Consider the following 14,928-nt stretch of genomic DNA (forward strand, 5'->3'; position numbering starts at 1 on the left):
AACAAATGTAATTGGAGCCCCCCCCCCGCCCCCCCAAAAAATAAAAAATAAAATTCATTAACAAACCCTTTTCCATGCATGAAGCCTGGCAGGCCAATATTAGGTTTCATGCTTTAACATTGAGAAGTACCTTGCCGGTGAGGTCCATGTTGATAAGGACAAGGTCCTTTTCCACACAACCCTGGCCCCATGGTTGTGGGGGTCTGTGGGCAGGGCGCTTATTGGCATCTGTAAGCCCCTGTTTCTGGCATTCTCCTTATGAATGAGTAAGGGGTACTGCCATTGGGGACGAATGCAAAAATGGTTTTAAAAAGTAACGTACAGTGGGGAAAGGGGCCTTTTTTTATGATTTATTATTATTATTATTATACAGGATTTATTTAGCTAGAAAACAGTTTGTGCAGCGCTTTACAATATAAGGAAGACATTACAATCGCAATACAATTCAGGACAAGATGGTAAGGAGGGCCATGCCCAATCTATAAGAGAGGGGCAAGTGATACATGAGGAGGTAGCTGTGTGGGGATGAATTGTTTGAGTAAGTGACAGTTCAGGGGTTAGTTTGAGGTTGGATAGGCTTCCCTGAAAAGATGAGTCTTTAGGGATCACCTGAAGGCAGTTAGAGTAGGAGATAGATGGACAGGTTGGGTTAAGGAGTTCCAAAAGATGGGAGAGACTCTAGAAAAGTCCTGGAGACGAGCATGGGAGGAGTTGATGAGGGAGCTAGAGATTAGGGATGGGCTTGAAGTTCGTGATGACTTTACCCAATCATGGCTCACCTCTCAGATGCCGTACAACTGTAAACAGTTAGGCGGAGCTAGCTGTCACAGCTAGTTCAGCCCAATTGTTTACAAATTGCTGGTATTTGTCAAAATGCCATTCAGCGGCGGGATTTCGTGAGAGGACAGGATGGCGGTCATCTTTTTTTAAAATTATTTCTATTTATTTTGTATTGTTTTCTTTTTTATTTCATCAAGGTTGTGGACAATGCTGGACGTCACTATTGACCCTGGATTATGTCGCTGGATCCATTTTTTTTTTAAATAAAAGACTTGTCAAAAACTTGTCTTTTGTTTTTTTTCAAACAAAGGATTTTTTCAAAAGTCTGGTCTTTTAATTTACAATTTTATTTAACCCTTTAGTGAATGGGTAGGGGTACTTGTACCCCTTACTCATTCACAACGGGGGGCCATCTTTATTAAAGGTGTACCCTGATGTGAATAACCCCCTGCCCACACCCCCACAAGCAACACCTCAGGGCTTGTGGGGAAGAGGCCCCTGTCCCCATCGGCACGGGGACAAGGTGCTTTTCCAGGGGTGACCCTGGAAAAGCACCCTCCCAGTGCTGAGGGTATGTGGCCTGGTATTGCGGGGGGCGCTCGCTCGTCCCCCCTCTTCCCTGCCCTGCCAGGCCTGTGCTCGGATCAAGGGTCTGGTATGGAATTTTAGAGGGGACCCCACATTCCCCCCCCCCCATTTTGTGGGTGGGTTTCCTCCTTAAAATTACTACCAGACCTTAAGGGCCTGGTATGACTTTGAGGGGGAACAACACACCGTTTTTTTGTTTTATTTTTACATAGGGTCCCTCCTAACATTCCTACCAGACCTTAAGTGTCTGGTATGACTTTTAGGAGGAACTCCACGTTTTTTTTTAAAAATGGGGTCCCTCCTAACATTCCTACCATTCCTAAAAGGGCTGGTATTGTTTTGGAAGAGGAACCGCACGTTTTTTTTTTTTCTTTTCAAATGTAATTTGTTTCTTTACAAATGTCATTTTTGCTGCAGCAGGTTCTATACATTGTACAGATGTGCTACGTTACAGGCAGTTTAAGGGGACCCCTCAGGCATGATATTTAAAGGAATTGTTCATTTTTATTGTTTCACTTTAATTGATGTTAAAATCACTGCTCCTTTAAAAACAGTATTTAAAAAAAATAAACTCATTGATTCATGTCTCCCAGGGAAGTACCTGAATCCCCATACGCTTTTAATGGCCAATAAATTGCATATTAGCCTTCAAAATGGGGTCAATTGATTTTTTACGTTCTAGCCCCATAGACTTGCATTGAGTTCGAATTCCAACTTTTGCCATGTTCTAAAGTTTGAATTTGAACTGAACAGGGGGGTGTTTGGCCCATCAGTACTAGAGGGCAGGAGTTCTTGGGAAGAACGGAGGGGATGGTTAGGTGATACTTTACTTTGAATCACATGCTTGGGAAATGTCTTTAAGCTGTGGTGTTAAGAAGCAGTACAATCTTCATGAACAGCATCAGTCACACCACATTCTGGCATCAGAAATTGAACAGGTAAGCAAACTCTCCAGATATAGCCATCTCATTTGCTTAAGCCCACTCGGTAATTATGTCTGCAAAAGGTCAGATCCCGCTAGCTTCCGTTTGTAAACAAACCACCAGAATCATGTGTGGTGTTACCAACTATTACCAAATATGAAACCCCCCATCTTGGGGCATGTTTATAATCAATGTGTACTGTTCCTTTAAGAAAACATGTGGGCCCCCTAATAAGTTATAAAAGACCCTTATGTAGGTATGCAGCCTAGGTGACCAGGAAAGGGGTGGGCAGCAAGCATGCATGCCCTCCTTCCTGAACCGTGCCTGGCCACATGCCTTCAACATTGGGAGGGTATTTTACAAGGGGAGGCATAAAAATTCCCAATCTTGCAAGGCACCTTGTCCCCATGTTGATGGGTAGTTGCAATTATTTATGTTGCACAATACTAGTGCAACAGTTTTTCAAACCCAAACGTTCAGTAAAAAATTCATTTAAATTATTTCAGTGCACAAAAACACAATATAATACCTATTTTTTGTAAAACATAAAAGATAACATCACATTGAGTAAATAGATACCAAATATGTCAAGCCTCAAAATTGCATGTTCCAATTGAAACAGCAAAAAATGTTGGTACCCAAAATTGTCTATAGTTGACACATTTTACACAGGTCATTAATTTAGAGTTAACCATAAATAATGATGCGAAATTATTTAAAATATTTTTGTTTTTTTTACTCATCTCAACAGTGATAGCTGATTACTGGTTCTCTTTATGGAGACATTGAGGGTGTAATAGACTTCTGATGCCACCTTTGCAGCCCAAAGAAGCTCATCAAGTACAGGTTGTGCTTGATTAGCTTCATCCCCAGCCACAGAAGCAGGGGAGTGACAGCTCAGAACCTGTAAGTGCCAAAATCCTAGTCGCTTCTGGATTCTTTAAATTGAGAGAAGATCAGTGAACATATGTTTGCTGATCTTCTCCTGCAGCTGCCGACACCCACCATGGCCATTCCAGGCCCACAGGAGAGGCAGTGAAGCCCAGAAAGCATGGCTGATGGTGGCGACCTGCTGAAGTGCTGCTGGAAGTGATCAGGCAGCTGAAATTAATTCCAGAATGTAGTTGGGAGAATGAAAGTAAACTGACTCCCATCTGCTACAGCAGTAGTACTTACATTCATGGCAGTGAAAGGGTTAAAAGAGAACAATGGCTCAATCTTTTTTTTGCCATAGTTCTCTTTAGGGACAAGGGAGAACATATACTAATGTCCTTCTGTGACCCAAAACTCAGCATATAGCGGGCTATTGCCTGCCAGAGGCTAAAAGCACAGAGCTGTGCTGCATCTGGAATGGATCCCAACAATATAGTTGGGAACCATCCCGCTGCCTGATTGACAGCTGGCTCTGCCTCTCTAGAGACAGAGCTAGCTGTGCCCACCCCTCCCCGTCTCTCCTTTCAGTCAGTGCTGGAGGAAAGGGGAGGGGGGAATCCCTGCGGGGAGTGGTGACTGATAGTCACCGCTCTCTGCAAGGAGATGATCAGGAACTGATCGATCGTCAGTATGTGATCGCTCAATTCTTGATCAATACAGCTGACATGTGACAGCTTCAGTGTCACACGTCAGCTCCTATCATGGGAATGAGTGTATTTCACTCTCCTCATAATTCTCCTTTAAGGGGGGTATGACCACCTTGTATAAATACACAAATGGTGCATATAGTGAACTTAATACAGAGTTGTTCTCTTTAGGGTCATTGAAAAGCTGAACATTTTTATTTGGTTATACTTCTCAATAACCACAAAGCCTATAAATCCTGTTTGTGTAGACCAAATGACTTAGCAAACACAACTATTATCTTCCAAAAGTAGTAGTGACATAATCACTGTGCTGCAAATAGCCTGTGCAGAGAGTAGAGCTGTGGGAGGGACCCAGCAGGTCCATTCAATACATGCTGCCTCAAGAAAACTGCAGGAAAGAGAACAACAGTAACTGGTCATTATTAGGAATCTCCTACACGGTGGCAAGGTTTAATGCTGGATTACTATTAACATCTTGAAGAAATACATAAAACACCCCAAGATTCAAGAAATTATTCACACACCTTATATTCAGACAATAGCTGCTTATCCCGGAGTGTAGCTTTAAATGCCACAAACAGAAAGACTAATGTGCACAAGACTCTCCCAGGACTAGATATAGCTAGCTTAGCAGATTGTTTTTAAAAAGCATATTATAGACTATTAGTATTAGGTATTAACATTGTAGATTGTTGATCCAGTAAACTTCCTATTGCCTTAGGGGAACACAAATGAGTTTTCACCTGTTGGTGCAAAGTGGACCATGCCTTTGTTGTGGATATTTCACTTTACAAGTGTTTATTTGCTGTCCTCTGGATCCGCTGTGAGTTTAGAGTTCTGTATTAATGGATTGATACATTTGTTCATTTAATTATTTGATTATTTTTTGTTTGGCTCAACTTAATTAACTTGTGGCTTTTTCAACCTGTGTAACAAAGATTCATATATACACACACATTTGTCTTGAAATGGATTAAGGGTTTGAACCATGCATAGGTTTAATCAGGAAAGTAATCATTAATCTTCTATTAAATCAGACCCTATTCCGTTTATTAACTTTCTTGTCATTTAATATACTCCAGCCGTGTCTTTCTGTACTGCAGCAGCAGCAGCAGCGGAGCTTCAACTTCATGTTTTGTACTTCTAATTTTATATTCTGCTCTATACATACTTTTTATATACCTCATTTTGGAAAGTTAGTTTAATCTGCATGATCCTGTTAAAATGCGCCCCGTATAGTACAGCTTATTGTTTCACCAAATGTTACTAGTTATAGCAGACGATTGTTTTACACAAGGTCATATTTTCATTTTATTAACCGCAATGATTATCAACTCAGCAATATCCATGATTGAGAAACAGTGATACATTGTCATAAAGCTGATGTCAGCAAAATGTTAAAGAAAGGCAGAAAGAATGATTATAGCCTTAAAAAGCACCATGTTTAAAATTTACTGCCACAATTCACCCACCATTAACTATCCTTAATAAAGTAAAAAGGAGGTCATAAAAATTAAACATTTGACATCTTCCAACATCAGAAAGCCATTATGACTTTATTGCTGTAGTGTGCTACAATAAAACAGAAGAAATTTAGATTTTTGGCAAAGACATATTGTCACATTGTTGGAACTAGGCTAGGTCTATTTGGTCGGTACACTTTTTAGTTTATGACATGCTATATGACTATAGGTCTATATAAAATAGACTATAATGGAGTATAGGACTTCTTAAAATGGCAGCTAAACTAATAGAATTTTTCATTAGTGAAAGAAACCCTGTCATGATCTGTAAAAAAAAAAAAGAAGAGGCTCAATACTTACTTTTCTGGAGGCACATATACTGGAAAGCTGCTGTTGACCCTTCAGGGTGGTCAAATGTAACTATTATCTTGGCAGCAGCACCAGCATGTAAACAGGCTCCCAGCTGCTATAGCAGCCAGGGGTTTCTTTACATTTTTACTCCTGTCTGCCAGCTTTCTGTAGAAGTGATTCAGGTGACTGTAAAGCTACACGATCACTTTTACAGTGTTTTTAAAATGCCGCTCCTCCTGCCTGACCCTCGCCCCTATATGTCCTGGACTCACCTGTTCCTTCTGGGTGACTGGTATCTCCATGGTGGCTGTCAGGGTTAGTGATGGTCCGAAGACACCTGAATTCGGTTCGAGTTCAAACTTTAGAACATAGAAAAAGTTCGAACTCAAACTTCAAACTCAATAAAAGTCCATGGGACCAGAACTCTGAAACTCAAGTGTCCCCTTCTTGAAGGCTTATATGCAAGTTATTGGCCATAATAAGGGCAAGGGGATTCGGATACTGCCCCAGGTCACCTGTATCAAAGAAAAAACACTTTTAAAAAATACCTTTTTTTAAAGGGCACTTTGGTTCACTTTGCTTAAAGTAAACCAAAATTCTTTTTAACATTTCTTTAAATATCATGCCTGGGGTATCCCCTTAAACTGCCTGTAAAGTGGCACATCTGTACGATGTATAGAACCTGCTGCAGCAAAAATGACATTTCTAAAGAATAAAATTACATTTATATAAAAAAAGCGTGCAGTTCCCCTTCCCAAACAATACCAGACCCTTTAGGTCTGGTAGGAATGTTAGGAGGGACCCAATTTAAATGAAAGGAAAACAATTTTTGGGGTTCCCCCAAAAGTCAAACCAGACCCTTAAGGTCTGGTAGGAATTTTAGGAGGGGCACCATTTAAAAAAAGAAAGAAAAGGTCCTCTTCCCCACAAGCCCTGGGGTGTTGGTTGTGGGGGTGCGGGCAGTAGGGGTTATTCACATCAGGGTACCCCTTTAATAAAGAGGCACCTAGATGCCGCCTCCCCCCCTTGTGAATGAGTAAGGGGTACTTGTACTTAGAAAAAAATCCTTTAATTGAAATAAAACACAACAAATGCTTTTGACAAAAAATGGATCCACCGACATAATCCTAGGGTCAATCCCGACATCCAGCATTGTCTACGACGACAACTGGACAAAGTAAAAAATAAATAAATAAATAGAAATAATTTTTAAAAAACGACACCAACCGTCCGCTTGGGACGAACTACCGATGCAGAATGGCATTCTGACAGATGCCGGTAAAATATAAATAATTGGGCGGAGCTAGCAGTGTTAGCTAGCTAGCTTTGCCCAACTGTTTACATTTGTCCGCAACCTGACAGGACATAGCTGTGTGAGCCATGATTGGGCAAAGTTATCATTACTATGCCCAATCATGGCTCTCAAAGGGGCCGAACAAGGGATACATGTATAGAAACAAGATTTTGTTAAATAATTATGAAACCTACAAAAAATTCCATACCAGACCCTTGCTCCAAGCAGTGGCCTGGCAGGGCAGGAAAACGGAGGATGAGCTGGCACCCACCCTCCTTGCACCATACCAGGCCACATGCTCTTGACATTCGAAAAGTGCTTTGCCAAGAGAGACCCCTTGGAACAGCACCTTATCCCCATGCCGATGAGGATGAGGGCCTCTTCGCCACAACCCTGGTCCGGTAGTTGTGGGGGTCTGCAGGAAGGGGGGCTTATCTGCATCTGGGTACCCCCTTTCATAGTTGTTAACCCTACTCATTCACCAAAGAATCCACAAGCAAGTAAATAAAAACACATCACCTTGAAAAAGTCCTTTAACTGACCAAAAAGCAGAAGTCCTTTATTTAAAAACAAAAAAGGCTCCAACGATGTGATCCACTGGTCAATCAGGTTGTCCAGTGATGTAATCCATTATCAATCACGCTGAACGACACCCGCCGACTTGCCGAAATAAAAAAAGTCCCACTGCCTGCCGACCCATCTGTCACCACCAAACAACTGCCGCAAAAGGACAGGTCCGGGCTGAATGTAAACAAATGGGTGGAGCAAGTTGTGACATCACAGCTCACTCATTCCATGACAGCTCTGTGTACTCACTTGACATGCAAACAAATGGGTGGATCGAGTTCCGTGACATTGTAGGGGAACCCCACGCTTCTGGGGGTTTTTTACATCAGGGGTTCCTCTTAATATTCCTACCAGACCTAATGGGTCTAGTATGAATTGGGAAGGGGAACCACATGCTGTTTTTTTATTCTATTTTTTACCATTTTACAGGGATTCAGACCATTCTCCCCCGCTCCGGGCTTTGTGTTTGGCTCTGCTGAGCTGAAGCATGTGCGTTTCAGTTGCCTTCAGCTGCTGTATGTGCTATTGTGAATAGCGCATACAGCAGTCCTTTGGTCTGGCTGAACTGAAGGGCTGCTGCAGTGGAAGAGTGCTGAAGGATTAGCCAAACGTTCGTGAATAGTGAATAACCCCCTAAGAGTTAGGTTATATATCTGCCAAATTAAATCATAGCCCAAAGCACTAAAAATCCATATAAAATGCCAACTAGAATATCCACACAGTACAACCGCTGATAAATCTCTTGAAGAATAATTCCAGAGCTGATGCTATATCCAGTGATAAATGAGGAGATACTGCAGATGAGCAATTCACAGAAGCTGAAGGCAAGGATGAAGATAGCAAGTAAGCAGCATACATGTACATATAAAGCCAGATAAATATTCCGTCATAAAACAGGGGGTATCAGCTAGGTGTACAGTATGTAGCGCCATTAAATGCATTTCATCGGATCTCCAAATACCGGAATCTTCTTATAGAAGTCTTATATATGCTAAATAGATGAATCTAGCAGGACCAAAGCTCCTGTACAAAGCAAGCAGCTGTATCCAGGATGATGCAAGATCAATATCTCCCTCAGGTATAAAAATGCATTAGTAAAACCAGCAATCCAGATGATACTGTAGACCATGCATTGCATAACTGGATGTACCATTACCAACTGGCTACAAAGATATTGCAAGCAATCAGCTTTGCATTATTGCTTTTTGCAACCTGCCTGAACTATAGTCCCTGCTTTTTGTGGTGATAAGTTTATCATAAGTTGTAAAATAGTTATTGTCAAATTAACAGCCCCATAGCTCGAATATTGTGAATAGTGAAATGGCTCTGAATTTAATTGGTCAAATTCTCATAAAAATGGTGCCTATTTTTTCACTACATGGTAACCAGATATATTTTCCTTTTAACTGAAGAAATAAACAGGTAAGTCATAAATGTATTATGTTGGCTAACTATTAAAAATATACACACAAAAATTAAAACAGACAAAAAGAAAACAGGATTTAGAACTTGCTCTATTTTATTCTATTTCTTTTTAAATTTAAAGTAGCAAAGGTGTGAAGTCAGTTAATGTGGCCGAGGTAGTAAATAATAAAAATCTAGCCTTTGGGAGAGTGTGTGAAATGAGATATGGTTAATGTGTGTCTTTTTCACAAGTGCTAATATTTGATTTTTTGTACCTATCATAATGAAAAATGTATTGTATATTCCCTCATTGCGAGGGCTTACATCAAGATTGTCTGTAGATAAAAGCCCTTCATATTTATTCAGTGCACTCCCATGTTGTTTATTGTTAAATAACAGATTTAAAGGACAGCACTTAATTCCAATTGATGGGGTTGCACTCGTACTCCACCTCAAGTACAGAGACATCCATAGGAATGAGTAGGGTCTAAAAGTTAAATCGTCTTTTATAAAGTCCAGACTGTTTTCTTTTGACACTATTTAAATGATTCCATAAATATGATGTATGTGTACTGCATACTTTTGTAAATGGTAAGGAATTATATCTGTCAAAATAAATACAATTACAATACTGAATATTAAAATTGATTTGTTCATACTTAAAAATATCATCCATTTGGTTGTTGAAAAAGCCAACAGTAGAAAAGAAATGGTTCTCATGATCACTCCAACTCTTGCAAGCTTTGTTTCCTCTACATGTTTTAACAGCCAGTGGAATGTAAAAAGTAGACATATGCCCTGTAAAACAACAAAAAAAGCTAGGTAAACATACTTCATTTTACTTAAAGTGTGATGTCAGATCCATATCCATTTGAGATTAAAACCATGCTACGTTCCTTATGTCTCACCCATTATATATTTTACTGTTTTAGGCACTGCTATAATTTCTTAGTTATGCTAATTATCAATTCATGTGTGCAGTGGATAAAGCTGTTTTTTCCTTAGTATATGCTTCATTTAGTTACATGTATAGTATCAAAAACTAGAAATGCCTTTTTTTTAAGGATAATTTTTTTTTGTTTTAGTGGTATTGTATAGAGGTACTTTCTCTGGGTGCATGGGCTAGTGATTAAATGTCTTTTCCTTTTAGGACGTGGGGCTGTGGGACGTGTTGCACCACTCTACAGAGACTGCTACTTTGATGCAGAGTGCAACAACTTTAGCTAGGGATTTGGGGGCTTTGAGAACAGAAAAATAGTAAGGCTGGTTCACACTTTAGTGATCCCTTGTGATGTGTAAACACACATGAGTTAAGGCCCATTATGCTTAATGTTAACCTGTGTTGCATTAAGACAGCTCTTTCATCAGAAATGTGGTGCACTGCATTGCATTCTGCAATGTTGAGGTGCCATTCACAATGAATGGCATCACAACACATTTCAAACTGGGCAGGTGTGTTACCATTCATTATGGTAAATGGCATATTTAATTGCTAATGAAAACCTATTTTTGTATTACGGTATTAAAATAATTGATGATGGAACCTTAATATAAACCCTTTTATGCAATAATGTGTCGGGCTGAAAAAACAAAAATTCAAATATTAGCAGTGAAAAATATAACAAAAAATACAACAATGATTATAGGCTGAACTCAAACCACATAACATACACAGTGAAATCAAGTTCAAAACGAATCAAATGATGTGGTGCAGATAACAAATCAAACAATGTAATGCAACGTGTACAAACAACATGAGCAGTCCTCCGAAGCAGACTTTATAGTGTGCCGGACAACAGACTGTTTGATAATCCTTCACCTCCATCAAGTGAATGCACAAATTACAAAGGAGTGCTCATCTGGGTTTGTGGACCCACAGAGTAGGTCTCAAGCGCGTTTTCCTTTCTTAAGAGGGGGAGAAGGGCCCGTAGTACCAGAGTAAAACAGATCCTTTCAGATCGTAGATATGCTCATCGGATTGATAAGAAACAAAGCAAAAGACACATAGTGCGTACCATCCAAAAATATAAAATGTATTAGATAAAAACATGTACTTACACAATGGCAAGAAATAGCCAGCATAAAAGATTCCCACAGGGGATTCCCTCAATGTACTTGAGTACAGAACATGCAATACAGCTCCCGTCCGTCCGGCTCCACTGAAGTGATGACGTCAGATGCTCCACCCTACGTACGTTACATCCAGCGCGACTTTATCAGGGGTCTGAAGCATCCGAACTCTGAGTAACATTTATATACACAAGGGAACTTCACATTACCATAAAGGTAGTAATAAATGTGCAGGGCTTTGTCAATACTGAGGAATATAAAAGACTTCCTCATTACTGTAGTATATGTGCAGGGCTAGAGCCACATCTAGTTGTATACACTATGCCGACAGCATATAACGCATGCCAACCTGGTGAATCCAAAAAACAAAACAAAAAAAAGGAGCACGGAAGAAGGGGAACATGCCTCAAGTCATAATAATAAAACCTCAGATTATATGTGGAAATATCCCAATAAATCCTCTAAGCATAAACAGAAATAAAATGAACAAAAATGAGCAACAATGTATAAAATACAAATAAAAATTAAAAAAATATATAAAAACTCCACAAACACTGCATGACCATGAAAATAGTTTTAAGGCTAATAGGCAAGATATCAAACAAAATGGCATGGGGATCAGGGCACTGCCATGAAGGAAATGTACTAATGCAAAAAAAAATTAAAATACTGTTTACTTACATACTTTGTGAAAATATCCAAGCTCTGCTGCCCCTCCTGTGGGCCCAGGACTGGTGTAGCAGGTGTCAGTGAGGAAAGCAGAGCACAGTGAGTGAACATGCATTTGCTCAATGTCTCTGCACTACATGGGCCTCTATAATCTACCCAGAAACAGCTCTACTTTGGCCCTCCATGCACAAACGGACCATATAAGGTAATATTTGAGGTAGGCTCATCTAACCTAAGACGTTACAGTGGGGCAAAAAAGGATTTAGTCAGCCACCAATTGTGCAAGTTCTCCCACTTAAAAAGATGAGAGAGGCCTGTAATTGGCATCATAGGTAAACCTCAACTATGAGAACATTCCAGAACCCATTAAGCCTTTAGAATTGGAGACAGCTATTAAGGTAGGTGGCGTAGGCCCTCACAGGCCTTATATTCTGTGACTGCAATGTACCTTGATGTACAAATATCCAGCTAAAATACAAGTTTTGGGGGACATGCCCCCTTCATCAGAGCCACCGACTCTGATGAAGGGGGCATGTTCCCGAAAAAGCGTTAAGCCATGATATCATTGCAAACTTGGTAGTCAGCATATGTTAGCTGGTTACCTGTACATCAAGGTACATTGCAGTCACAATCAAATTTGGACATGATACCATGAGTGCCTTGCAGCTACTTTGTTGTTTTGATGCATGTTGCTGTGAGTATAGACACCTTAATGTGAGTAGATTTTTATGCTTTTGTTTAAAGTTTATTGTTGCAACAAAATTACACAAGGAAAAGGCACTTTTCTTGTTTCTGTTTCTGACATCTGGCATGGAGGAGATCCTGTGCTTTTTATGAAGAGCAGCCATCCCTGGTGAACCTTGTCACCATGTTGAAGGTGTGGGATGAACAAGTTCCCTGGTGTGAGTCCTGAAGACCTGCTGTTGTACAGTTCAGATATTTGGTCACACATGCATTGCAGGATACTTGCATGTGGTATCCCAAAAGGAATGTTTTACCAAAAAAAGTCAGCAACACATTGTACTGACTGAATGCACAATATGTAAGGACTTTTAGTAGGCTACAGTTTAATGGGAGAGACCACACAGTTTGTATCCAAGAAATCAAAGTTAGGCGTACACTATTGCAAAGAGACAATAGCCACATATACCTTAATTATTGGAGCAGTGGAATAGACCAAAACTAGACACAGAGCATGATTTACACTGAAATTGACTGTGTATTGTCTTTACCAGTGCCTGCTCAAGAGAATACACTGGAAACTTTGAGATTACATGCAGGATTGATCCTGCAGAAAAAAAATAAAAATGTTGTGGCTGAGGCCAAGTTGCTGAAAAATTATGTTTGGCACCTTTGCAGTGCCTTAGCACCAGAATAGGGCTGCAGAGGCACCAAAGACCACATATCCCCAGCCTGTCTTACTCTCATACTTGCACAAATACCAATTGATGGCCCACTGCTGTAGGTGTAGCCCCAGCAGCATGGCCAACGTTGCGTTCCAGAGTGTGGGTGTATTGCATATCAGGTGGTTAGCAGGCAGATGCATTTGTGCCAGGTGAACAGTTGCTCGGTATGACCTGATGCAGTTGCAAACTCTTTTGGCCTGCTGAACATCATGCAAGCCAGGGTACCAAACTGCACCACCAGGTTTAGGATGTGTACCAGACATGGCATGTGTGTAAACGTTATCTGCTGAAAGGCAGACAGCAGGTTGGTGCCATTGTCACAAATTATCTTTCCTGGCACAATATGGTATGGAGTCAATCATCTTTCGACCTGCTCCTAAAGAGCTGCCAGGATCTCTAGACCAGTGTAGCTCCTATCCCCCAAGCATATCAACTGCAAAACAGCATGGCAGCATTTTGCCTTAACCATTGTAAAAGCTCTGCATTTGTTTGGGGAGGACTGCTGAGAAGTCACTGGATGAGGCCAGTGAGATGGAGAGGTTAAACATGACTGAGCTGTCACCATCACCAAGGTGCATGACATGGAGTGGTATCACCAGCTCCAGAGGCGTGCGCCACCTTACATCCTTCCCAGTTGCCAGTGAATTTAACCAGTGCACTGCAAAACAGATGTAACGTATCTGCCCATGGTTACTGGACTATGTGTCTTTGTGACACACAAAGACATTACTTTTCACATGCTGGTGAAGGACAGGGATGGCCATCTGATGGTACCTGTTTTGGTGCAGCACAGTCGACAAAATTACAGAATAGGACAGACTCCACCAGCTGGAATGGGAACAGCTATAAAACCAGCAATTTTGCCAAGCTGGCTTTGAGATGCTGGGCATGGGGGTGATTGCGTGGCAACTTTTTGTTCCACCCCAGGAGCTGGAGAAGAGACACCTGCCTGGTCAAGGATGCTGCTGGTACAAAAGGGTTAGCAGACTTCTAGTAAAGTTCAAGCCACTACTGGTCTGGTCCTACTCTGCTTGGCCCAATGCTGACCCTCTTTCCCGCTTGACATGCCATTAGCTAAGCCTCTCAAAGCCCTTGTGAGACTTCCATCCCTGTCACTTAAGCCCACAGAGGTTTCAGCAAATGCAAATGGGGATTTTTGGGGAGTGGGGGAGGGGTGGAAAGGGGGCAGGAATGTGAGCCTTTTGTTGCTTCCCTCCTATACAATCTCTGGTACCCTTGTATGGTCTGTCACCTCATCATCCCCACCTTCGAGCCCACTTGGCAATAAGCTGCAGGGATATTAATGGCAATTCCTTCTTCCTTGCCTGTTGTCTCCTCCCTCTATGCTCCTGGCACATTTCCTCTGAAATTATTCCTGTGCATCCTCCTGCAACAAGCTACTTATGCTGTGCTGAAATCATTCAGCACACTCCTCCATGCTAGTTTGCAGGGCAATCATAGAATTAACTGTAGAGGAGGAGGTAGAAGAGGGTGGATATGCAGCTGCTGACGAAAATGCGCTACTCAGCAGCTGGAAGGAGGAGGATGAGGAATGCTTGGTTATCCACTCCACAACCTCCTTCTGGCTGTATTGCATGCTCACTGCCAGAAAAAAAGACTCTCAAAGATGCAGCTCAATCACCGCTTTGTCCTGCTGATGCAGAACCTGCTCACCTCCTACTAAGTGTCTGTGAAGAACCTCTGACTCTCCCTTAAAGCCTCCTAGACATGATGAATACAGGGGATTGCCTAACTCTATTAGCAGTTATAGCAATAGAGGATCAATGGGATGTGCTGCAAACAAAGAACAGCTTTGTTTGTGTCAGCAACACG

General features: G+C 41.2%; 1 protein-coding gene across 1 annotated transcript in view; it reads right to left on the minus strand.

Moving 5' to 3' along the window:
* LOC108784166 (proton-coupled folate transporter-like) overlaps window positions 1-14,928 on the minus strand; it is a 100,438-nt gene that overhangs the window by 22,713 nt on the left and 62,797 nt on the right. The window contains exon 8 of the mRNA XM_018552892.1: window positions 9,610-9,748. Within this exon, the coding sequence (XP_018408394.1) occupies window positions 9,610-9,748 (139 nt within the window). The remainder of the gene's footprint in view (window positions 1-9,609; window positions 9,749-14,928) is intronic.

The sequence above is a fragment of the Nanorana parkeri genome, unplaced genomic scaffold, assembly GCF_000935625.1.
Source record: "Nanorana parkeri isolate BGI_ZX_2015 unplaced genomic scaffold, ASM93562v1 scaffold100, whole genome shotgun sequence".
NCBI lineage: Eukaryota > Metazoa > Chordata > Amphibia > Anura > Dicroglossidae > Nanorana > Nanorana parkeri.